The 21,559-nt window shown below is 32.7% G+C and overlaps 6 protein-coding genes across 9 annotated transcripts in view; 3 read left to right on the top strand and 3 right to left on the bottom strand.

Annotated features, from left to right (window-relative positions):
- Nucleotides 1–2,603, top strand: part of LOC124534663 (OTU domain-containing protein 7B-like) — a 29,389-nt gene extending 26,786 nt beyond the window's left edge. Inside the window, exon 9 of the mRNA XM_047110639.1 lies at nt 589–2,603. Within this exon, the coding sequence (XP_046966595.1) occupies nt 589–883 (295 nt within the window). The 3' untranslated portion in view covers nt 884–2,603. The remainder of the gene's footprint in view (nt 1–588) is intronic.
- A 1,950-nt stretch (nt 2,604–4,553) lies between these two features.
- On the bottom strand, nt 4,554–12,262 carry LOC124534627 (myb-like protein U). Of its 4 annotated transcripts, none has more exons than XM_047110569.1 (8): nt 12,045–12,262; nt 11,028–11,963; nt 10,389–10,484; nt 9,734–9,805; nt 9,108–9,229; nt 8,390–8,451; nt 6,754–6,841; nt 4,554–6,656 (listed from the first exon to the last, which is right to left on the bottom strand). In XM_047110569.1, exons 1-8 carry the CDS (start codon nt 12,129–12,131, stop codon nt 5,246–5,248), a joined length of 2,874 nt encoding a protein of 957 aa, XP_046966525.1. In that variant the 5' UTR covers nt 12,132–12,262; the 3' UTR covers nt 4,554–5,245. The 4 variants fall into 4 exon arrangements, with proteins under 4 accessions (XP_046966525.1, XP_046966527.1, XP_046966528.1 ...); XM_047110570.1 differs by having other exon boundaries at nt 4,555–6,656; nt 9,108–9,214; nt 12,045–12,261; XM_047110571.1 differs by lacking the exon at nt 9,734–9,805.
- A 162-nt stretch (nt 12,263–12,424) lies between these two features.
- LOC124534640 (V-type proton ATPase subunit D-like) lies at nt 12,425–14,160 on the top strand. Its single transcript, XM_047110594.1, has 5 exons — nt 12,425–12,842; nt 12,935–13,173; nt 13,245–13,326; nt 13,411–13,525; nt 13,951–14,160. The coding sequence occupies exons 1-5, from the start codon at nt 12,576–12,578 to the stop codon at nt 14,106–14,108; spliced, it is 861 nt and encodes a 286-aa protein (XP_046966550.1). The 5' UTR covers nt 12,425–12,575; the 3' UTR covers nt 14,109–14,160.
- LOC124534641 lies at nt 14,154–15,393 on the bottom strand. The gene is made up of 4 exons (XM_047110595.1): nt 14,976–15,393; nt 14,676–14,845; nt 14,440–14,520; nt 14,154–14,302 (listed from the first exon to the last, which is right to left on the bottom strand). The coding sequence occupies exons 1-4, from the start codon at nt 15,211–15,213 to the stop codon at nt 14,219–14,221; spliced, it is 573 nt and encodes a 190-aa protein (XP_046966551.1). The 5' UTR covers nt 15,214–15,393; the 3' UTR covers nt 14,154–14,218.
- A 100-nt stretch (nt 15,394–15,493) lies between these two features.
- LOC124534642 (NADH dehydrogenase [ubiquinone] 1 alpha subcomplex subunit 13) lies at nt 15,494–16,619 on the top strand. Its single transcript, XM_047110596.1, has 3 exons — nt 15,494–15,655; nt 15,938–16,158; nt 16,236–16,619. The coding sequence occupies exons 1-3, from the start codon at nt 15,553–15,555 to the stop codon at nt 16,371–16,373; spliced, it is 462 nt and encodes a 153-aa protein (XP_046966552.1). The 5' UTR covers nt 15,494–15,552; the 3' UTR covers nt 16,374–16,619.
- Nucleotides 16,620–16,623: 4 nt separating this feature from the next.
- On the bottom strand, nt 16,624–21,217 carry LOC124534639 (very-long-chain (3R)-3-hydroxyacyl-CoA dehydratase). Its single transcript, XM_047110593.1, has 6 exons — nt 20,804–21,217; nt 20,516–20,641; nt 19,911–20,034; nt 18,451–18,656; nt 18,122–18,261; nt 16,624–17,633 (listed from the first exon to the last, which is right to left on the bottom strand). Exons 1-6 carry the CDS (start codon nt 20,996–20,998, stop codon nt 17,309–17,311), a joined length of 1,116 nt encoding a protein of 371 aa, XP_046966549.1. The 5' UTR covers nt 20,999–21,217; the 3' UTR covers nt 16,624–17,308.
- Between the last annotated feature and the right edge of the window lie 342 nt (nt 21,218–21,559).

Genomic DNA, 21,559 nt, shown 5'->3' with positions numbered 1-21,559 from the left:
AAATTCTTGTCGCATTTAATATATGTCGGATCGACAGCGACATCAGTACGATCGTCAAACATCATAGGGGCGTATCACTAGGGTGATCGAGCAAAGAGAAACCGCGAATACAGGAACACGTTTATTCTACATTTAAAGTACCTAATACACTTAGTAGGAATTCAGTATCACACTGTATCACACTTGGCAACGAAGCGAATGGGAGCGGAATCGTAAGTGAGTCGCACGAAGTTAGTCGCGTCGTGACGTCACGACAGTGCTGCCGCCTCGCGGGAATCGTGCCGCACTTCGTTACGCTAAGGAATTCATGACCGACTCCGACATATATAACAACAAATGTTTTGTCTGCGTTACATAGATGAAAGGATAACAAATTTCGGTTTCTTATATTCATTACAGTTACATAAAAGTAGTAATACTATATTAAATGTTCATTATGATAGAAAATTGGTTATATAATAGCAATCAATTAAGATTATAGTTATAAAAATCTTTCAAAATTTCCTAGCTACCAAAACCAACGCCCTAAACATATATATCTATAGAGAGAAATAGTTCATTGAGTTTATATGTTGTTTGAATTTACAGATATACCGCCGAAAAAAACAGAAAGGAAGAAAACCGTACGGCGCCCTCGCAGCCTCGCTACGGCACCGGCCGCTCGCAGTTCTACGCTGAAGCCGACCGAGCGGCGCACGAAGTCGCCAGAACACTCACCGCTCGGTCGGTTAAGCCTGCACAGGATCGAACCCTGTACCTTTCCAAGTCGACGTTCTACGATGACCGTCCCCCCTCCCCTAAACCATGCCGCGCCCCGCTCTGCATGTACTACGGCAGTCCGGCGAATAACGACTACTGTTCCAGCTGTGCGAAGTTACAGTGAGTGCTTCCCGCTAGTAATGTAGATTTAGTTGTACTTAATAATCACAAAGTTTTTGTATCTTTCTGTCGTATTGATAAACATATAGTTGTCTCGCTCTAACTCATCATCAATCAATACGAGACAAACAGTACTTCACGTGAGAGCGATGTATGTAGACGATATGTGATTCTATTTCCAAATTTTATTAAACCTTTATTATGTCAGATAAAATGTAACAATACACTAATTTATCTGTATGGAGTAACTGTATGTGCTTCCAATTTTGTATGATAAATTTTCTATAGGAGTCTTGGTACAGACAATACTTTTTTGAACGCAAAACCCCACTAAACAATACAAGCACCAAAATAGACTAGTCTGCTTTTAAATGATTATGTATGTATGTGTGCGTTCGGATACTCGCTTTCATTTTTTGTTTTTCGTAGAAAATAACCAAACAAGTATTTTCGAAAATTAAAATAAATTTAGGATTGATATAAAATATTGACATTGAATATAAATTTCGGATATCAAAGTATTAAATTATACTCAAAAAACCGTTGCTAGTTTTCTAGCATATATATTTTATATAAAAGCGTTAAGTAAATTTGAGAATATTTAGTTTTTTAAATATGAAAAAAAGGTTGCTTGGTACTCTGTGCAGTCATTGCCCTGTTTTTTTTTATCTATTGACAAATTTCATCTAGACTCCACATTAATAGTTATAGACAGGAATAGTCAAAAATATTACAATAATGTAAATTAATTTTCTATTGGATAACTATTATGTTACAATTATATATTAATATCAAATGCAAGAACCGGATATTAAAGTCACCACAGACGCTACAAGTAAGTAACTTAATAAATTTTTGTATTTGGAATTTGTTTAAAATGTCCAATTGGGTACTTGAATGGCAATTAAAAAACCTATATCACTTTTTGTTCACCATTTCATTTTCTTTCAAAAGTGGTATTAATTAAAAAAATAAGATATAAAATTTTTAGTATTTATCTTTTAGTTTGCATTAATTTATTTAATGACAAAAATAAATAATTCAAATACCCAATTGGTTATATGATATATATAAGGTGCAAATATTTCGATTTCTAATTATATCGTTAAATTTAATTATTATTAATGAAAAAGTTCATTGTTATATAGGCTTCCTAAGATTGTAATCGTGTGAATTGATATTAATATCCTAAGGCTACTTTCAAACAAATGTATTATTAGTGTTTAAAATTTTACTATATTACATAGAATAGGTGTAAAATATGAAGAGTTTTTGGAAATGTGTTTGCTGTAAGAAATAATTATTCCTCACTCTTGTTCGTGACACAATACCACTTGATCTTGAAATATCATTTCAATAGAATACATACTATCAAGTTTTCAATCTCAAACTTATATTTGTTTTAATTGTATGTAATTGATTGAAATCCCTAAAAATATACATGACAAAGTTGTAGGATTCCGAGTTTGATCTATTTTATTGTAAAATGTAAAACTCTGAATCATTTCATTGTAAAATGAAATCTCATTTGCAGTTCATACATTCAGAATTGTGATTTTTTGTTTATTATGTAAAAGTATGTATTCAATTGACATTGAATGGCAATAAATAACAAATTAAGTATTCTTGTTGTTATAAAGGAGTGCCAAGTTTGAATTAATGTAAATCAAAACAAACATGTAAATGTTACATCACTAGATAGAAATTTTGATCATAAATGTGTTCAAAAAAAATCGTATCGTCAGGTGCTATGACGCGAAAACTATATTATTTCTTCTTATAGAATAAAAAAAACGTTTTACCCTATAATAAGACAATAAATTCAATAAAAAATTAAAACATAGAAAGATTATAGAATAATAATATTTTACTTAAAAATATTCCGAACATATTTTTGTATCAGCAATGACTAAATTCACTCAAGTTTAAATAAAATGGTTCACTAATTAATATATAGTTCCAAAGTAATATGTTTCTAGTTATTGATATAGATAGAAAGTAAATACCTTCCTCGGTTTTAGAGTATTAAGTCTTTAAACAAAATATTTTACCATGGTCTTTAAGTTCTTGACGATTTATTAATTTACAAGTAATCTCAGACAAGTTATGGTGCTTCCATTGAAATGAGAATGCAGATAATATATAAAGTAGATTAATTAATTTCAACATCTTGATATTATATGTTATAAAAATATATATTTTTGTAAAAAAAATTCGCCAACATTCAGGGTAAATGTTTTTCCTCTATATTATTTTTTTTCATACAAAATGAGCTTGGAGTGAATTCTCCGTCCTTATAACACATTCATAAAAAATTGTTTGATCTAGTCTTATAATCATAGTTTAGAATTAGATTAAAATTAATATTAAGTTATTCACTGAAATAAAACTAATTTTGACTGATTGAAAAATTATATTTTTTTATAAAAAAAGATCGTGCCCCGGCATGTTTTGCAATGATTTTGAAATTATTTTATAATCTTTATCCATACCATCAAGCAAGCTATAACTGTACAAAGTTTTAAGTCCATCGGATGCTATAAGTGTGTAAATTTCTATTTTTCTTTTTAATCGTTTAAATTTTTTTTAATCTTTCTTTGTGCGTAAAGTTCAAAATAGTTTTATTTAATGTTAATTAGTTGCGTTAAATTAGGAAACACTATGTTGATTACTTTTAAATTTTGTTTTAATTAAAAAAAAATCGTTTTGCATTCAAATAAACATTAACATTTCCCACCATTATTCCTTAATATAAGCTGTTGTCACTTACTAATTGTTATTTTTAGGTTTAAAGATCTGTGAAATTACTTAATATAGAAGTGAGATTACATGACATAAGATTAACAATCACCGAATTTATAAGTAAAACTATAAAGCATGTTATATCCGGTTGGTACTGTTATATTTCATATCCTAAGGATAGATATGGCATATCATGTTTTGTAGAACAATAAATGGTTATGCAAGTTGAATTGACTTTGAATTTTTTAACAAAATGATAACCTGTTAACACTCAATATCAAATAAATTATTCTATTTGTGTGCGTATTATTGATAATTTTTCGTTTCAAGCTTAATTTTTGTTTTCTTTCTACGCCATGCAACTTAAAAAACACGTCACATTGTAGTAAATTTAAACATATGACCATGTTTGCTGCAATTTAGACTAGTTAAAAATATAAATATCACAGTACATATTGAATTTTTTTATGAATTCCTAGTTCTGTCTTCTTTCTGTATCATAAAAAAATGGATTTCAACTTGCAAAACTCATGTTTGTGGTTGATAAATACCTTCTTGTCTGCATCGTGAGATCGATACAGGTCGTTGACCTTGTTCGATTCGCTTACAACCCGTTCCTTGATTTTGTGAAGTGTCATGAACACAAAAAAAAATGGGGGTACTTGCATATTTATTGCTTCAAATAACTATTAATTGTTTTTTTTTATGTTTTGGAAATTATATTGTAGGAATAAATAAGCAGTGTCAAGTTACAAAACTTCCCTTTAAAAAAAAAGGCGGGAGATTCGTGGTTGACACATTGAGATGCCGATTTAATTATTAGGGTGTAATGTGATTATTGATGGTTATTTGTGTTGTGGACTAAATGTTTTTCGTTTTGTGATAGATTGATTGTTATTTTAAATTAAAGATGATTGTTTTAGAGGTTAACCTACTTCCTACTTCTGGTTCTAAAAGTATATTTAATGAAATATATCTTCAAGGTTACTTTTTCTGTTAAATTTTACCAAGGAAATGGGAGTCAATAGAACTACAATGAAACCACTTCAAATAGTTGTCAATATTTTCTCGAATTCAGTCAGCCAAAGCCACATTTGGTTACTTTTATTACGTTTTAATCACATTTAAAATGCCTCTGACCTACAATTATTTACAAGTATAGTATGAACCAATATTCTCGAATTTGAATGCGCTAGTTAGGTGGAAAGAAATATCATTTAGACATAATTATATAATATATTTATACATTTCATAAATGTATTTTTTTATTATTAAAGCAGTCTCTCTGACATACATCTTATATTTATAGATTCTTCTCGTCTCCCTGGCACGTGGTTGACATCTGTAGAACTCGTACAAAGGAAACATACGAAGGGGAAGTATCGGAGGTCGGCTAATCGGTCACTTATAAAACTTTACAGCACAATACACTGGGACACTCGTCGTCCTCCACTGGTCATTAGTGTCACCGACACTATCTACTTAATAACTACGGAAACGCGATCGTCGACCCGAATTAGAACAGCAGAGATGAATCGTTCAACAGCAATATATTCATCAGCTCGGCGCACGGCGCGTGTCACGAGTCGGGAACGATGTCCGAGTCGACGATGCTCTCCAAGTCTCAACTGTCCTGCCAGTAGTTGTAGTTGGCGGAGGGCGGCGGCACGGGCAGCGGCGGCGCGCCGGCGTAGGGCGAGCCCTGCGGGGAGCCGTAGCGCGGTCGGAACCACGGCCGGCTCGTGTACTGGTACTGGTTACTGGCGTAGGCGGCCAGGTTCTGCCCCGTCGCGTTCGGGTACGGGTTCTGCGCGCCCTGGTTGGTTGGGTAGGCCACGCCGGGCGCGGGGTAGGGCTGGTTGGGAGCGGGCGTCGTGGACGGCGAGAAGTTTGTCTGCGACGCGTTCTGCGAGCTCGGTGTGGAGGCCTGCGCGTAGGGCTGGCTTGGCGTCTGCGCCGCGGCCCCATTTGCATACGTGGGCTGCGTAGACGCTTGGCTGACGCTGTAGCCGGCGTTTTGCGAGCCGCTGCCGTTGGAGTAGGATTGCTGCTGCGTGGCGGCTTGTGCCGGGTAGCCGGCCGTGGGCGTGGTGCTGCCGTCAGCCGGGAAGCTCTGCTGCGCGGTGTTCTGGACGGCCGGCGTGCCGGACATGGAGTACCCGTTGTCTTGGGATGAGGAGGAAATGTAGTTGGTTTGGTTGCTCGTTCCGTTGGCGGTGTCGGGCTCGGAGGTGGTCGTCTGTCCGTTGCCGTTGGTGGGGGCAGGGGCGGTGGCCTGGTTTGTGGGCATAGTGTACTGAACGTTCTGATTGGTCGCCGGCATAGTTAGCGCTCCGGAGTTCGTCTGCATCACGTACTGAGGGGGCATTCCCGCGTACTGCGAGGTAGGAGTTAGGTAATTAGAATTTTGGGGTAAAATTTGATGCACCGAAGGAGGCTGCGACCCGGATATTGCAGGATTGTTCGTCATCGGCGAGGACGGCGGCGCTTGAACGATCGGTATCGTCCCTGAAACGGTAAGGTTAGAATTGGCTAGTTGCTGACCGGCCAGGGCTGCATTCAACTGTTGCGCTGACAACTGCGCGTTGAGGTTCAGTCCAGCTTGCATATACTGAGAATTCGGGGGCATATTCATCGGCATTATTGGCATGTTATACTGAACACCGCCTGGCATTCCAAGCTGGTTTGGCTGCATCACCGTCACATTCTGTCCCGATTGTAGAACTTGTTGGCCGAGTAATCCGGGGGGAAGACCTCCTTGAACTAAATTAGGATGATTCGCTGGTATCATGTAAACTTGGCTGTTGGGTTGACCAATGACGGTCGGCATTTGACTGATGTTGAGTGGATTCTGCAGCACAGTCATCCCCTGAGGAACTGTTATCATCTGCACGTTTTGCGCGGCGCTCTGTATCTTATTCGTCGTCAAATCTTGCTTCTGCCCGTCTTTACTTGTCTGTATTTGAATTGCGTTCCTGTCTATTTGCTTTATGTACATTCCAGTACCGTCTTGGGTAACTGTTGATGCTGATACACTAAGAAATTGGAAATAAAATCATTACATATCTCTTATAACGATTTGGAAAATATATTTAAGAATGATAATTTCCAAAAGCCAATGAAATTACTTACTTAGTCTGTTGTCCGGAGGAGACATGTATGATGGTCCCGTGAGCCGGATTTATCTTCATACCCATGCTGACCATAGTGTTGTCTCTAGCTATAGGGAATAGTTTTATTTTGTCAAAGATTATAATTCATACACATTATTACGCAGATTTGCATTCAGGAAACTACGCATTTGTCTTTAATTTTTGCATGCATATTTATAGTTAACGTAGTGGAGTAGTTAGACGGTGAGACTCCAAGCAGAAATCTGCAATTCAAATAGGTTGTAATAAATGATTATTTGTTGCCCTCGCATCACTTTCGTAGGCAGTTTGTACTATCTCCGTACTTTTTTTAATAAACGATGCTGGAACAAAAATATTTACAAGAAAAAACCACCCCAACAGAATCCGCATTTTTCACATTTTAAAACAGCTTTGACTTTAAATAATAGGATTAACAGATACATGTAAGCATTACGCCTACCGCCTACGCATACGCATTACGCTGTACAGCTTTTACGCAATTGGCTAATTATAATAATCGTTTAAAATTGTTCTTAATTCAAAATTAAATTATGTCCAATATAATGCAAATTTTACGCAATCGCTTTGTATTCTATTCTAAGCAGATTCACTGCTTCTGTTGTGTTTCCACTCGCACTTGGTATCCTGAATGTTTACCTAAATTAGTAAAAGGAAATGTATCAGTAGCAATTATTTTACAGCCATAGACGACAGAGATTTCCCTTTCAATCTAAATTAAAAAATGACTACATTAAGCACTATCGCCAAAAACTGGCAACCTGAAAATCAAGAAACCATGATGATAGAAAACCCCCAACGTTGTTTAGGCGGTGCTAGTATAATACAAAGTGTAGGATGCGACTTAAAACACCAAATAGTCCAAGATTAATTACTTTACGCAATTACGCATAACTTTTTAGGCAAGTTAAGCACATGTCTAAAATTATACATTTTAAACATCCACGACCAAAAAAAATGCCTTGCTAAACGAAGCTTCTCCATAATCCATTTAGGAAACACGTTATGCTGTCAAACTGTAAATATAAGCCATAATTTTTGTCTGAGGACGACGATCACGTCTAGTCTAACAGAATGGACAAAATTTTCAACTGCTTCTGAAAAAACATGCAATAGTGATTACTGTCGTAAATCTGTTACAAGTCCAGCCTTCATTGTAGATCTATAAATTAAACACAAATCTTTATTCAACAACTGATCACAAAAATTTACAAGATTTATAATTCTTCAAAAAATCTGCGCAATTCAAAGACCACATCTCTCGATGTCATCTGAAAATAATTCGCTGAGCTATCTTTACAACATAAATTAAAATACTGGCTTCTACGCAAAGAATATATTAAATACTACAGGAGTTAAGATTAGTTAGTTATAACAAATATAGAAACATTTTATATCCGAGATAATGAGAGGACTTGATATTACCACCCCCATTTTTTTTTTCATGAGTCTCCAAAACTTCAAGCTTCGTATGTACTTATAGTTTAAATAGATACGAAAAACATTAATCGCGGTATGACAATCCTATTTATGTTTAGAAAAAAAAATAGCAAATATAAAGATCGTCGTCAAATAATCTCGGATATAAATTGCAAATCATTAAATCTTCAATGTACCTGCGGCGGCTGTCCAAGACCTCGAATCTCTCGACGAACTCTTGTCCTGGCTTACATGCGACCTGCGGCATCGTATCATTTCAATACACACGAAAATATATATATGTTAAACATAGTAAAACAACTATTACGTAAGCCGTCGACGAAGGCTGTTAAAAATGAGTATATGAGCTAAAATATTCCTTTATAAATATCCTATTCAAAATGCATGCATTCATTACGATTTTTATGTATCCTGTAACGAATTAATAATTTGTCCTTTTAAAATTCTTTGATTTGTATCATACGTGAGAATGAGAAATATATGTAAATTGTTTTTAGACCAAAAATATTTCTGAATAGGCTGAAATGTCTTTATATCATAGTCGAAGCAACGCCATCAATAATAGCAGTTGCGTTGATATAAAATAAAACCAAATATAATTAAAAATGATCCTCAAACATTCGAAAGGACATATCGCCCATATAGTAAAGGTAATTTTCTTTTATAAATAAATTCCATATCAACAACAGCAGTAAAAATTTCCCACAGCTGGGCTAATGCCTCCTATCCCTTTGAGGAGAAGGTTTTGGAACATATTCCATCGCGCTGTTCCAATGCGGGTTTGTGGAAAAATTCTATTTACTTTCACGAAATTATAGATGAGATAAAATAATAATTTCTTCTAATAGCTGGAAAAAATATATTAGTGCGATTATAACTATAATGGAGACTCACCCTGCCGGAGCGATTGGTCGTAACTGTAATTGACTCGGCGTACCGTCAGACAACCTCTTTTGACCTCTCGTCTCTTGACCCGAATTCTTAGTCGGCGTTGACGAACTCTGAAATTGTTGAAACTAATTTAAACTTTAAAAAAGCTGAAGTGTCAACACGAATAACATCGATAAGCCCACAAACCAATTAATGTAAAGGCTAGTGCGGGGAAATGAGACAGATGATACAATTAAAAGACAGAGACAAACAATATGGGCATTATTTGCAACTAAAATTAGTGAGAAATATATTGAAGCTGCAAAGGAATAGAAAGAATCTGTCACATTTATAGAAGATTACAGTCATGTAATTTCAAGTCGATGCCAAGTTCCAAAAATCAACCAAATTTCAGCTTTTTAGACACAATAATTTTAATCACATAGTCCGGTAAAATGTTATTATAATTTAAGTTTCTAAATTAAAACTAAAAAAAATGCAACAGATCCTTTTATAAACTACAATTAATGACGTAAGGCAAATAAACATTTCAAATATTATAAGCTAACATTAAAATGGGAAATGGGGGAAAAAGAGAAGAAATTATATTAGTATGGTGAAATGCTAATTTAATATTTGCATTTGCTCACTGATATAATTTGTGGAGAGGACGCTTGACCAGTAGAAATAATATTTATTAAAGACGCACTGCTTACTATTGGCTGTTAAAAATGTAAAAGATCTCATTATAATCTCCATACAATATAGTTTGTACATGAAACTTTTTTCGTTTGGACTTTGTCAGGATAGCATGTAAGGTTCCCTCATACTCAAATTCAAATTCCTTTATTCAATATAGAAGCGTTGCACTTACTTATTGATAGTCAAATTAAACACTACACCGGTTCAGAAAATAAACACCCTGAGCTGAGAAGAACCGGCGAAAGAAACAGCGGATAACTTGGGTATGTGTACCCTGACGTGAGATATGCACTTAAAGACAATATACAAGAAGTGTCATTGGAAAAAGTGAACTATATTTTTTGTTTTGCATTTGTGTCAGATCTTATTGTTTCTATAAATTTACATTGAGTAAAACTACAATAATAGCACTTGATATTCATCAATACAAATCTATAAGATAGTATTTTGATGTCTAAAGTCCAAACAAAAAAAGCACATTTAAAAAAATCGTTACACATATTATTAAATAGGTGTCCTTATATAGAACCTTGTGAGACCCCTAGTACTATTTACTGTAACACAAAATTATGATAAAAATTAAAATCTTAGTGTAATTTATACCTTTTGATTCAATTGCATTATGGTACCAGTTGCTTGTAACTGCTGTAGTTGTGATAATGGCAGTGATGTTTGCTGAAAGCTATTTGCTGGAGCAATCTGCAAAGAGAAGTTAATGCATAACAATATATGGTATTTCAAATAAAAAGTATGTAATGTGAAATATGTAAAAGACAAAAACATCAGCATACAATTGACAAAGTAAGATTAATAACTTTATTAATTAACAAAGTAGTTATGAATTTAAATATTATTAAAATTGTTAAAAATATGTAACTGCTTGCACTAACTGTGTAAGCCAAATTGTTAAAGTACTCAAAATATTTATTTATTTATTTTTAATTGCCACTGCTCTGATGGCAGTTAAAACATTTATTGATACAGCAAATCAACTATAATATCAATTTTGAATTAAGAACAAACTTAAAACAAACATTTGATATAGGTAAAAAATCCACATCAATCATTTTATAGCTAGCAACCTGTGTAAATATTAAACTTGTTTTAGCATTTTTAGACTTTCAAAGTTAATACTATTCTAATTGGAAGAGTGTTTCATTAAGTTTAATGATCATAAACTAAATTTACAATGATAGCTATGATAATTTTTGAATATTGTTAAAACCATAAACTGATACTCACTGATACAAATTGTTGCGGCTGAATGTTAGTAAAACCTGATTGACTTGCTGCTAAATCTTGCAACTGTTGATATGGTATTAACATTGTTTGTGATCCAGGAACCGTCCATTGCATTGTTTCAGCTCCTTGTATATGGTACTTAATTTCTTTATCACCTTTATCGGTACTATACAGGAATTTTTGTGAAGCATTAGTGCTTTGTGCCGCACAAACTACTGGGGTTGCTGTAGCTGAACTAACCGTAGTTGTATCAGCACCTGTCAAACTTGCCTGAGGAAATGATAGACCATTTGGCAAGATCATTGACATTGATGATGGTACCCCACTAAGTCGCAACTGAGTGACATTTACTGGCTGCATACTAGATATATCGACAATTTGTGTTGCACCAAAATTAGGTTGCTGAATTGCACTTAATTGTTGCGCTAAAGGTAGTGATGTAAAGTTAGTGTTGGATACTTGAACTCCAGGCTGCACAATTGGTATGAGTTGACCACTTTCCTGATTTAGGACATATTGCTGCTGTGGTAGTAGCTGTAAGACTGTAGGTTGTCTAACAGTCATCAATGGTGTGGAAGCGGGTGCAACACTAACTACTGGGGGAATAACTGACGGATGTGATGTTGTTGTCATTGTTGATGGAGTAGATAGTGCTACTGTGACAACAGGGGGGGGTACGGGCGGCGGTGCGGCAGTCGTGGTAAGGGTTGGCGGCGGCACATTCAGAGCAGGTGGCGGGCCTCCTGCCTGAGCAGCGCTCCATTGCGCTAACTCGGCTCGGATCGTCTCGATAAGATTTTGAGCTAGCGATCTGGCTGCCGCCAGTGCCTCTGACCTTGTGTGGTGAAGTGCTAAGTGTAGAGGTTCAAATTTATCACTTTTCAATACAGCAACAACTCCTGTCTCTGATCTTATATATTCAAGGTTTGTACCATTCTGTAATTAGAAGATTTGACATCTTATTGCAAATTATGTGTAAAAATTGATTTTTTTTTAATCTAAAACCCAAAAACTTACTGGTCCGAGTATTCTTGATTTAATATCAAATGCGGCAGGCGCATTGTCCAAACCTATATAAACCTTATCTATGAGTCCACCAGACATTATTAATGGGTACAATATCCTTATTTAACCTTTATTTATGTTATTTTCGAAGAATGCATCTTTTATGCAAAAGACACTGTTTTGACATTCAAAGTTATGGTCCTAAAACAAGACAGGTAATCCATACATAGACATTACAGAAGCGTCTATTGCGTTCTAAAACCTGAGATAAATACATTTTTTTCCGATAGGGGCGTGACAAGCGCTCAAGATACTGGTATAAGATGCCATTATTTTAAAAGTAAAACGTTAAAATATAATAAAATAATAAAAAAAGGAAAAAATATAAATTATTAAAATAAACATGTGTCATTTGCGTTTTGATGTCATTAATCTTTAATCTTTTCAATACAATAAGTTTAAACTAAAAATTAGCATCTGTTTTGAATATCATTATATAAAATAATTAATTGTGTCAATTACGTAAAATATAACTAACAAACCATGAATGTTGAAAATCGTTATCCAGTAACGGCTTCTTTATTTATGTTACGAGAAATAAAAAGCCGTCAAGATAAAGTTAATAGAGGATATCAGCTACTGAAGAGAAAGGCAGAAGCTCTTCGGATTCGTGGTCGGCAAGCTGCAGCAGAATTAGCAACTACTCAAGGAATATTAGGGCATACATTGAGAGAGGCTTATATATCTTTAGCAGCTATAAAATTCACTAATGGAGAGTCTAATGCTTTGGTGTTAGAGAACGTAGGAGAGGTACACAATAAGATATAAATATTTTTTTTATTCAATTATTTAGATAAATCATTCTATATGCTATTACTAACTATACTCATTTATTTACATAGGCACAGATTCGCGTTCAGCGAGTTCCAGAAAATATATCAGGAGTATCAACAGTATCTCTTCAAGTTGTCGAAGACACAACTGCCAATGACGCTCTCCGTTATGCCGGTCTTGGCGCTGGTGGACACCGTACAGCAGAGACCAAAAAAGCGTTTAGAAAGGCTGTAGAATTATTAATAAAATTTGCCTCTTTACGCAACACATGTTTATTACTTGATGAAGCAGTCAAATCAACTCTAAGGTCTTAAAATAGTTTACCTATAGTATTGATAGTAAAATTGATATTACATAATGTGTTATTGTTTCTTTTAGGAAGGTAAATGGCATCGAAAAAGTAATTATGCCCAAATTACGGAACACGGAAAGCTACATTTTGACAGAAATGGATGAGAGGGTTAAAAATTGTTATTGCTATTATTTTTCGAAGTACAATCTGTATTTTTTTGCCTATTAATTAATACTTATTTTTATAACAAAGGAAAGAGAAGAATTATATCGTCTGAAAATGGTAAAGGCAAAGAAAAACATGAATCAGTCATTTTCAAAAGTTAAGACTGATAAAAAAGCCGTATGTGGAGATATTGGCGATAATGGTCAGTTTATCTTTTCAGTAGAAATACGCTATTACATATGTATTAAAAGTTTAGGCTTTTAAAGATAAATGTTGTTCAATATTAAAAAAAAGCTCATGGATTACTTTTTGTTAGCTAAATAGTGCGTTACATTCCTGTTTTTTTTCTTTTTTTTTCTGTTATATTATTTAGTTATAGTTATTATGTTTATAAACGACGATAGCATAGGTAATTTTTTTTTTAAATTGTATAATATGTTTTATTTTCAACTTTAAACAAATATGTTGACACGATACACTATGAATGTTATGTACACTTGTAATCGATGTACATATCAGAAGTTGTTTTTCTTTTTTTGGATGTTGTGTAAGCCATCAATTAATATGTATATTGTTAGTGTACTTATTAAATAAATAAAAATATTCAAGATAATGATCAAATTACAGATAAACCAGTAAACCCGCTAGCATCTCCCAAAGAATCGTTAGAATGTCTTTCTAAAATTCGTCCATGCGACAACCTCTCTTCCACTACTGTATCGGCTGGCGACTTTAAACCAGAATGCTATCCACATAATTGGGAAGATGAAGACTTACTGTTTTAAATAAATATATTATTCATTAATTCTTTCGTTAAATAAATAAAAAAATTTAAGTGCCAAACGATTTTTATTAGTACATTGGAATGAAGTCGGACAATTTACTTTTGAAGTAATCACAAAACCCAACCGATATCTAGTCTCTCTTCCATCGGTTTTGTAAAATATTGACATCTCCTGAATTTTTCTAATATTTCTCCCTGAAAAAAAGTCATTTCACTTCATAAATTGTCACTTGACCAGTACAGAAGGCCCTTCCAGTTACGATTTACATCCATGAAAATAATGAAAATATAAATAGAATGACATAATTCATCATTAAAAATTTTCAACTTACGGGTCCTGTCTTTTTAATATTCTCACTGTAATAAGTTATCGCACTGGATCCAGTTCCATATAAAGGATATTTAAGATGCATCTGAAATCACATTAATAAAATCTTAATGATAACAATATTTACATATTCATAAAAAATTCTAAACATTTAAAACTATAATTAAAGAAAAATTATGCATCACTGGCTTCAATGTTTAGATACTACAATTTGTTAGGATTTTATGCGTAAATCGTTACATTTTTATCTGCAGTCTTCTCTAGATTCCGTGGTTCAAACTGGTCCTTTACATAGTTCGCTTCGTACTCAGAACAGTATTCATCAACAGGTTCTGATGTTGCTAATTCATCGATTACTTCATCTAGCATTTGTTCCCAAAAAAAGTCAGTCAGCATTCTTTTTCGAATACCTTTAAGAAAACATCACTCAATATATATTAAATTTTTATGACTTTACTTACTAAACATTATTTTGTAAGCAGATAAACGGGTCCGAAAAAATAGTAAGTGGTAGTTTAAGTACTATCAACATAAAAGTACCTTCGGTGTGGGTTGATTTTTTAGGAATTTTATAATTATCACGCATTTCACTGCCTTTTCCAGGTACTTCACGACCATCTTGTAAAATCCATGGTCTACTGAAATTCTTTCCTTTGCCGTATGCTGAAGGTTCAATGGGTGCTTTTGGGTGAAGCTTTACGCGTTCTAAAGGTCTAATTTTTAATTCGGTTTCTTCTCCAAGGGGCTCTGGTAGATCTGCTTGTACTTCTTCGTCCATTATCAAAGAAAAGGTGTTTCAAATACTAGAAAATGTAATTAAATTAATTCAAAAATGCTTGTTTATGCGTTGCTAGGCGCGTAGGCAACAATATGTGACAATATGTTTTTACTAAATTCAGACACTAGCAGTGATTCTATTCTCTTTGAGACAAACTGTGAAATAATTATCATCATTAAGGCCTTAAATACATACAAATGAAAACGTCACACGTTAAATTGTAAATTGACCATTAAATCTGTTCTTATTTATAATCTGTTTTTAAATGATGGCTTTTGTCAACATTGAAAAAGTATTTGGATTTTGGTCAGTTGTCAATGCCATTGTCAAACCTCAAAAATGGCTGAGGCTTGTCAGATAGCTCGAAAACAAGATTTGCCTCCTCCGGGAGGCTATAAGCCTATTCCCTTTAAACGGCTGCCGGCGAAACAATACTTTAGTGGTAAGCAAAATATAAAAATACATTTTTAACTATTGTTTGATATGACATTATGTAACTTCATAATAGGTTAGGTCTTTACTAATATGTACTCAAAAATTACAGAACTCTTGAATATAACAATAACATTCTATTTCATTTGATATATACGCTTAGTTTACGCTTTCTATTAATATTGTAATTATCAACATAACATTTACCCTTTACCATAAAACAAGTCAAAACGCAACGACCTTATAAATAAAAAAGGCACTGAAAACTTAACTCCTAACTCTTTTTTTATAGGGTATGCTATGTTTGCTGGCTATGCTGGTATGACCCTTGTATCTATATATTTGTACAATTTGACTTGTAAGAAAATCAATAAAAATGAAATTGAGATGCGCTCTGCCAAAATGGCCATTTACCCTATGCTGTTGGCTGAAAGGGACAGGGAATACTTGAAACAGCTCCGCCGAAACCGCGACGCGGAAGCAGAACTAATGCGTGATGTACCTGGATGGGAGGTAAAGATCTTAATCTACGAATATTAAAGAAATAATTGTGAATTGACCAAAGTTCCTAATTTTTATTTCGTTTTTAGGTTGGTACTTATTATGGTGAGCGTGTATATAAGCTGCTGCCACCTGATGCTCTAGTGGAGCCCATCTTCCATGAATACTATGCACACAGCTCCCCAACTGAATGGTTCAAGAGGGCTTTCATCAAATTGCAGTCTTAAGTGCCTGTTATGAAATATTCATAAAGGGAATTTTGAATAAGTCAGTCATTTAAAGTAATATGTAATAAGCTCTTGGTTACCTTGAAGAAGTTGTATTGTGTTCGATTGCATGGTAACGACTGACTTAAATACATAAAAGGTCACTTTAGTTGAAATAGATGTTGAACACAGTTTGATATTCAAATACAAAACAAAATGGAAAATGTAGTTGCTTTAATAAAGGCTTATTTATTAGTGAGCAAATTATTTCTCATATATTTTTTTCCACATTGTAAAAGTTCCCTTAAATACAACTGTAATAAAAAGGTTTGTTGATAAAAAAGTCATTTATTTTCTATATTATGTGTAACATACAAAAATATAAACATAATTGCAACAAATGTAAACAAGTGTAAAACAAAAATATTGTTCCTTATTTTAAAAAAACATCAAATTCAAAAACAATTATGAGATATTTAAACACTACAAAATAATTTTAACTGATAAACAAAACAGCTCATACCTTCCTTATACTTTCCACATAATATATGAATCTTTGTTCCCAAGTACAACTGGACAATGGGTAATATGCAGACAAATAATTATTATTCTACATGCCTATACTTATATGCTAAAGACTACATGAATAGTGAGACAATTGTCAAATATGTATTCGGATTAATTTATATATGGTTTGTTATTCTATATAAGTAAAATATAAACCACAAGTTATGTATGGACACATATATTTTTTCATTTCAAGTAATAAAATAAATCAAATTCATTACAACTGATTATTACATTATGATGTGAAGAGAGAATAACTATTAACTTCATTAAAATAGGCAGCAATATTGCAATGTTATGTTCATAATAATTGCACCATAAAAAAATGTAAACAATGTGCCATGTGCACAGCAATATAAGCCATAAATTTAGTCATTAATTCTTGTGCCTTATTTACATTTCTTAATAACAATTTTTGGTTTCAACTTTATTTTCCTCAATTTATACATATGACTCATAACAAAGTACAATCCTGGGCAGGTAAGAGTCAATAAATACAATTTTAGCATTGTTGGCATGTGGAAGGTGAAATTCCATTCATTTGGCATTGCTATAGTAAACCTTTGGGTCTCTTCAAAGTAGGGTATATTCCGTAGAATGACGGTAGCCTCACACACAATTCCAAGTGGGTAAAGTGGAATCCACATTGTGTAACGCAGCCAAGTTAGAATATAAATTTCCTTTTTATATAACTGCATTATATAATAAGGATACCTGAAAAAATAATGAAAGTCATTATAATAAATTTTGAATGTTTTCTTTTCCCATCAATTTGAGCTGATTATTTTGCATACAAACTCTAAAGTTTACTGACTGGACGAAAGTTTTCTATCTTTATCTTTTTCTCAGATGTAGGATAAAATGCTTAAAGATATTGAGAACCTTAAATATTTAATTATATTTCTTTACACTAAAGTCATATATTAATATCTAAACAGCATAGAGTATTTACACATAAAGTTCGATATTATTTACAATGCTGACACTGAAAACTATAGATTTTTAATTTTAATATATGTATATTTAAAAATGGTTAACTTGAAATTTGACATAGTTACTGTCCTTTCGACACTTAGTATCCTCAATTGAAGGATATTTGGAAATTTTAACTTTATAAATGAGAGGTAGCTTTGTATGATATGGATATTGGTATCTTATGGTTATGTCAAAAAAGTTGTTATGATTGTTTTTTTATAATATACCTGATAACTTCAATAATGCTCCACATAAGGAACAGGTAGAAAACAACTGGCTTCGTCTGCATCCTAGGCTCCGCGTCGATCATAGCGAACAGAACAAATGCGCGCCCGCTTACTTGTAAGAATGGCACAAGAACTCCACCCTGAAAAAAATATTCATGACAATATAATAGTAATTCATAAAACATAGATTGAAAATTACCTGTCTCAAATGACAATGAAAATGATACTACGTAAACATCATCTACAAAAAACAAATCTACGTTCTTGCCTTATTACATATTTTATTAACAATAGTAACATAAGATAACAAAATGCCCATTAGTACTAACCTTAGTATATCCGAATAGAGGGTGCATAACTTCTAGAAACATCATGAGTTGTAGGAACTTCATTGCGGAGCCCACATGCTGATATGTGTCAGCAACGGAATCATAGTCCAGCTTAATATATCTTATAGCCATCACACATAATATATAAACAAATCCAATTAACTGGCACAGATTGTATATGACCAGGTACACCTTCTTCACATCCTCTGAAAGTTTTAACACCATTTTGAATTATTACACACGAACTACTCTATATTAAAAAGTTAATTGGAATATGTTATACTATCTTCCTAAATATATCACAATTCTTATCAAAATCATACAAGATTTGACTTTAATTTCAATCACATTTTGCTTTAATATTACAGATTAATCCTCATGGTTGATAAGATAATTTATTAAAATAATATTTTAAAGATTATATTTGAAGTCTATGCAGAATGTTAAGAACACATAAATAATTCTTCAGGTCTCCCTAGTCCAATGGTAAACTAACACAATTTGGTGCAGAACCAGAGGCTTATAAACAGGCTTTTAAAAGCAAGAGAGTGTATTACATTGAGTCAACATATAAAGAAATTACCTAGCTGCTTCTTAAATTGCTCAATTGAAAAACCAGTCTTTTATAGACTTGTCTCCGTTAGTAACCATGACCTCAGAATTTTGAGATTATATAAGTTAGGTAATAAATCAAAAAACCGTCTATGTTGATATTTACCTTATATAATCTCATTTTTATAAATCATATGATACAACTTAGTTTTTTAAATGTTTAAAGTTACAATAAAATATTTGTTATTATCTTCAATGTGCCCAGACAATCAATTATGTATAAATGCAAAAATATACAATATATAATCATTTCACGTATTGTGTGAATGTGAACTAAGATATAAAAAAATATATAGAAGAAATTTAAAAAAGTTTGCAAAGAGCAGTGCAAGTACTAAGTTAAATACCTTACAGACAAGCCAATTACAAAGGATCAGTTGGTTTTTGAGCATTACCTATACAGTTGATTTTTGCATAAAAAGGCTTTTAAATATAAACAATAAAACTGTTACATTTCTGTCACAGTACATAAAGCTCCAAAGATAGATTTTTTTTTTTTATACCAATTGGCTTTTAAAAAATCTTAAGTTTTGTTTTGTTTCAAGTTTCAAATATATATTTTGTAATATATAAGTATAGACATTCAGAAAGGGCATGAAACAACTATAATATTCCTTCCAATTATTCTGTAAGTCATATTTATTATTATTCATAATATTCCTTAATCTATAGGTCATTTTCTTTTGTTTACTTGCAGCAGTTCATTGATTTAATACAGTATGTTAATTTAAAATGAATTCATTAACTTGTAAGTGACATTTTATAAACATAAATAAGGCGGTGTTATCTATTGAGTACTTATTACTGAAATCAACATACTTGAATAATAAAATAAAAATATATCAAACCTTTTCTGTAGCCCATTTCTTCTTTTTGTAACTTGTCATACATGCCAGGGTAGTCTAGCATAACATCTCTAGTTTCCTCTTCACTGTCATGACCATCATCAGATTTCCATAAATCAAAGTTTATCTATAATCATCAAAAAATAAATATTATATATAATATAACCTAATTGATCATTAATAAGCATACTTAAATAAATAACAGTAATTTTTTTGTTAAGTTTTTTGCTGGCATACACAAAATTCCTGATGAATTTTCTAGAACTTGTAAAAACATTCATTTAAGAAGTATTGTAGGTTTGAGCCCGGGTAGTTAATGTTTGTAATAAATGAATTATTACTTCTTGCTCAACAGAAAAAAACAAGAAGGAAGAAGGAAAACATCACGAGTAATACCTGCATGTGTGATGTGTCCGATGATGATTATATAAAATTAATTGAAATGAAATACATAATATATATTCCACCAACGCGCTGAAACAGCGTGGTGGAATAAGTTCCAAACCCTCTCTTTAATGGGAGAGGAGGCCTTAGCCCAGCCGTGGGAAATTTACAGGCTGTTACTTTACTTTTTACTTTACATATTATATTAATTGTAATCATGTTACCTTTAGCCAAGCCGGTTTTTGAGGCTGAGCTGTAAGTCTCGGCCACCATGTCGGCTTGCTCTTTTGCAAAATTACTTCCACTCTGTTATCAAAAATTCGGACCGTCGTTGCATCTCCATCATTATTCTGTAGATAAATACTAATGAAATTATATAAAGTTAAGTTATCAAATATCAGTTTTAGCATAATATATTTAAATGAAGACAGAAACAACATGAGTTTAAAGGAAAATAATTTAATTAAAAATCATTTAAATAACACTGAAAATAATAATTTCAAATATCTTACTGGCTTAATTGAAGAAAATAAATCTAAATTGAATTCGTATTGACTATCTCCATGAGCACCCACTCCTTGCGCCGCAAACTTTATATTATTATCACAAACACTAATATCAGGCTTCAAAACATTTCTTAAATCAATTTTTAGTGATACAGTTTTGTCAGTTTGAGCCCAATAAACAAAGGGGCTAGGAATACCCATTACTATTTTTTTTATTCAATATAACTAATAAACAATACGAATTATTTGGATAAATTCACTGTACCAAATAAATTCACTCGTATTGTTGTTAATACATTTTACTTACATAGGAATTTCATTTTAAATCGTATTTACTACAACGTTTTTTATAATGTGTTATGTGCTAGGTACATAATCACAATCAGATTTTTTACCGATTATGAATAAATACATAGATAGCAATTTATCAATAATACGAAATCAGTGTTACCAGAGTATTTAAAAAAAATACTATTTGATCTGTGCTATCGAGTTATCGATACTTATTTTAGATTGCACAGAATGCAGCGGAACCAATAGTTGATACCTTTATAATATATTTTAGTTGCTTATAGTATATTTATTTGCACTATAGCTTATTCAAATTGAAGAAGAAATATTGTATTCCACTATATGGATATATTTATGATCACAAAAAATATATAAAAAACAAAAGTGGATGCACAATGCACATAGAAATGAATAGGGTGGAAACAACAATAAAACTTGCGAATAAAGTCTTCAACATGCAAATGAATAATT

The sequence above is a fragment of the Vanessa cardui genome, chromosome 13 (genome assembly GCF_905220365.1).
Source record: "Vanessa cardui chromosome 13, ilVanCard2.1, whole genome shotgun sequence".
In the NCBI taxonomy this organism is placed as follows: domain Eukaryota; kingdom Metazoa; phylum Arthropoda; class Insecta; order Lepidoptera; family Nymphalidae; genus Vanessa; species Vanessa cardui.
Note: the sequence above shows the minus strand (reverse complement) of the source record. Positions and strands in the feature narration are given on the sequence as shown.

Bases quoted from the DNA above. Each gene is read 5' to 3' on its own strand.
- LOC124534627 (XM_047110569.1), bottom strand. From the start codon at position 12,131: ATGTCTGGTGGACTCATAGATAAGGTTTATATAGGTTTGGACAATGCG. The intron at 10,485-11,027 runs GTGAGTATCAGT...TTCTCTTTGCAG, and splicing joins AGCCGCAACAATTTGTATCA to ATTGCTCCAGCAAATAGCTT. The intron at 8,452-9,107 runs GTGAGTCTCCAT...ACGATGCCGCAG, and splicing joins CGACCAATCGCTCCGGCAGG to GTCGCATGTAAGCCAGGACA.
- LOC124534640 (XM_047110594.1), top strand. From the start codon at position 12,576: ATGAATGTTGAAAATCGTTATCCAGTAACGGCTTCTTTATTTATGTTA. The intron at 12,843-12,934 runs GTACACAATAAG...TTATTTACATAG, and splicing joins TGTTAGAGAACGTAGGAGAG to GCACAGATTCGCGTTCAGCG. The intron at 13,174-13,244 runs GTCTTAAAATAG...TGTTTCTTTTAG, and splicing joins GCAGTCAAATCAACTCTAAG to GAAGGTAAATGGCATCGAAA.
- LOC124534641 (XM_047110595.1), bottom strand. From the start codon at position 15,213: ATGGACGAAGAAGTACAAGCAGATCTACCAGAGCCCCTTGGAGAAGAA. The intron at 14,846-14,975 runs GTACTTTTATGT...GTTTTCTTAAAG, and splicing joins AAAATCAACCCACACCGAAG to GTATTCGAAAAAGAATGCTG. The intron at 14,303-14,439 runs GTAAGTTGAAAA...ACTTTTTTTCAG, and splicing joins ATATTAAAAAGACAGGACCC to GGAGAAATATTAGAAAAATT.
- LOC124534642 (XM_047110596.1), top strand. From the start codon at position 15,553: ATGGCTGAGGCTTGTCAGATAGCTCGAAAACAAGATTTGCCTCCTCCG. The intron at 15,656-15,937 runs GTAAGCAAAATA...CTTTTTTTATAG, and splicing joins GGCGAAACAATACTTTAGTG to GGTATGCTATGTTTGCTGGC. The intron at 16,159-16,235 runs GTAAAGATCTTA...TTTCGTTTTTAG, and splicing joins GTGATGTACCTGGATGGGAG to GTTGGTACTTATTATGGTGA.
- LOC124534639 (XM_047110593.1), bottom strand. From the start codon at position 20,998: ATGGGTATTCCTAGCCCCTTTGTTTATTGGGCTCAAACTGACAAAACT. The intron at 18,657-19,910 runs GTTTGATATATT...TAAAACTTTCAG, and splicing joins AGAAATGGGCTACAGAAAAG to AGGATGTGAAGAAGGTGTAC. The intron at 17,634-18,121 runs GTATATTATAAA...TTATTTTTTCAG, and splicing joins AGCATTATTGAAGTTATCAG to GTATCCTTATTATATAATGC.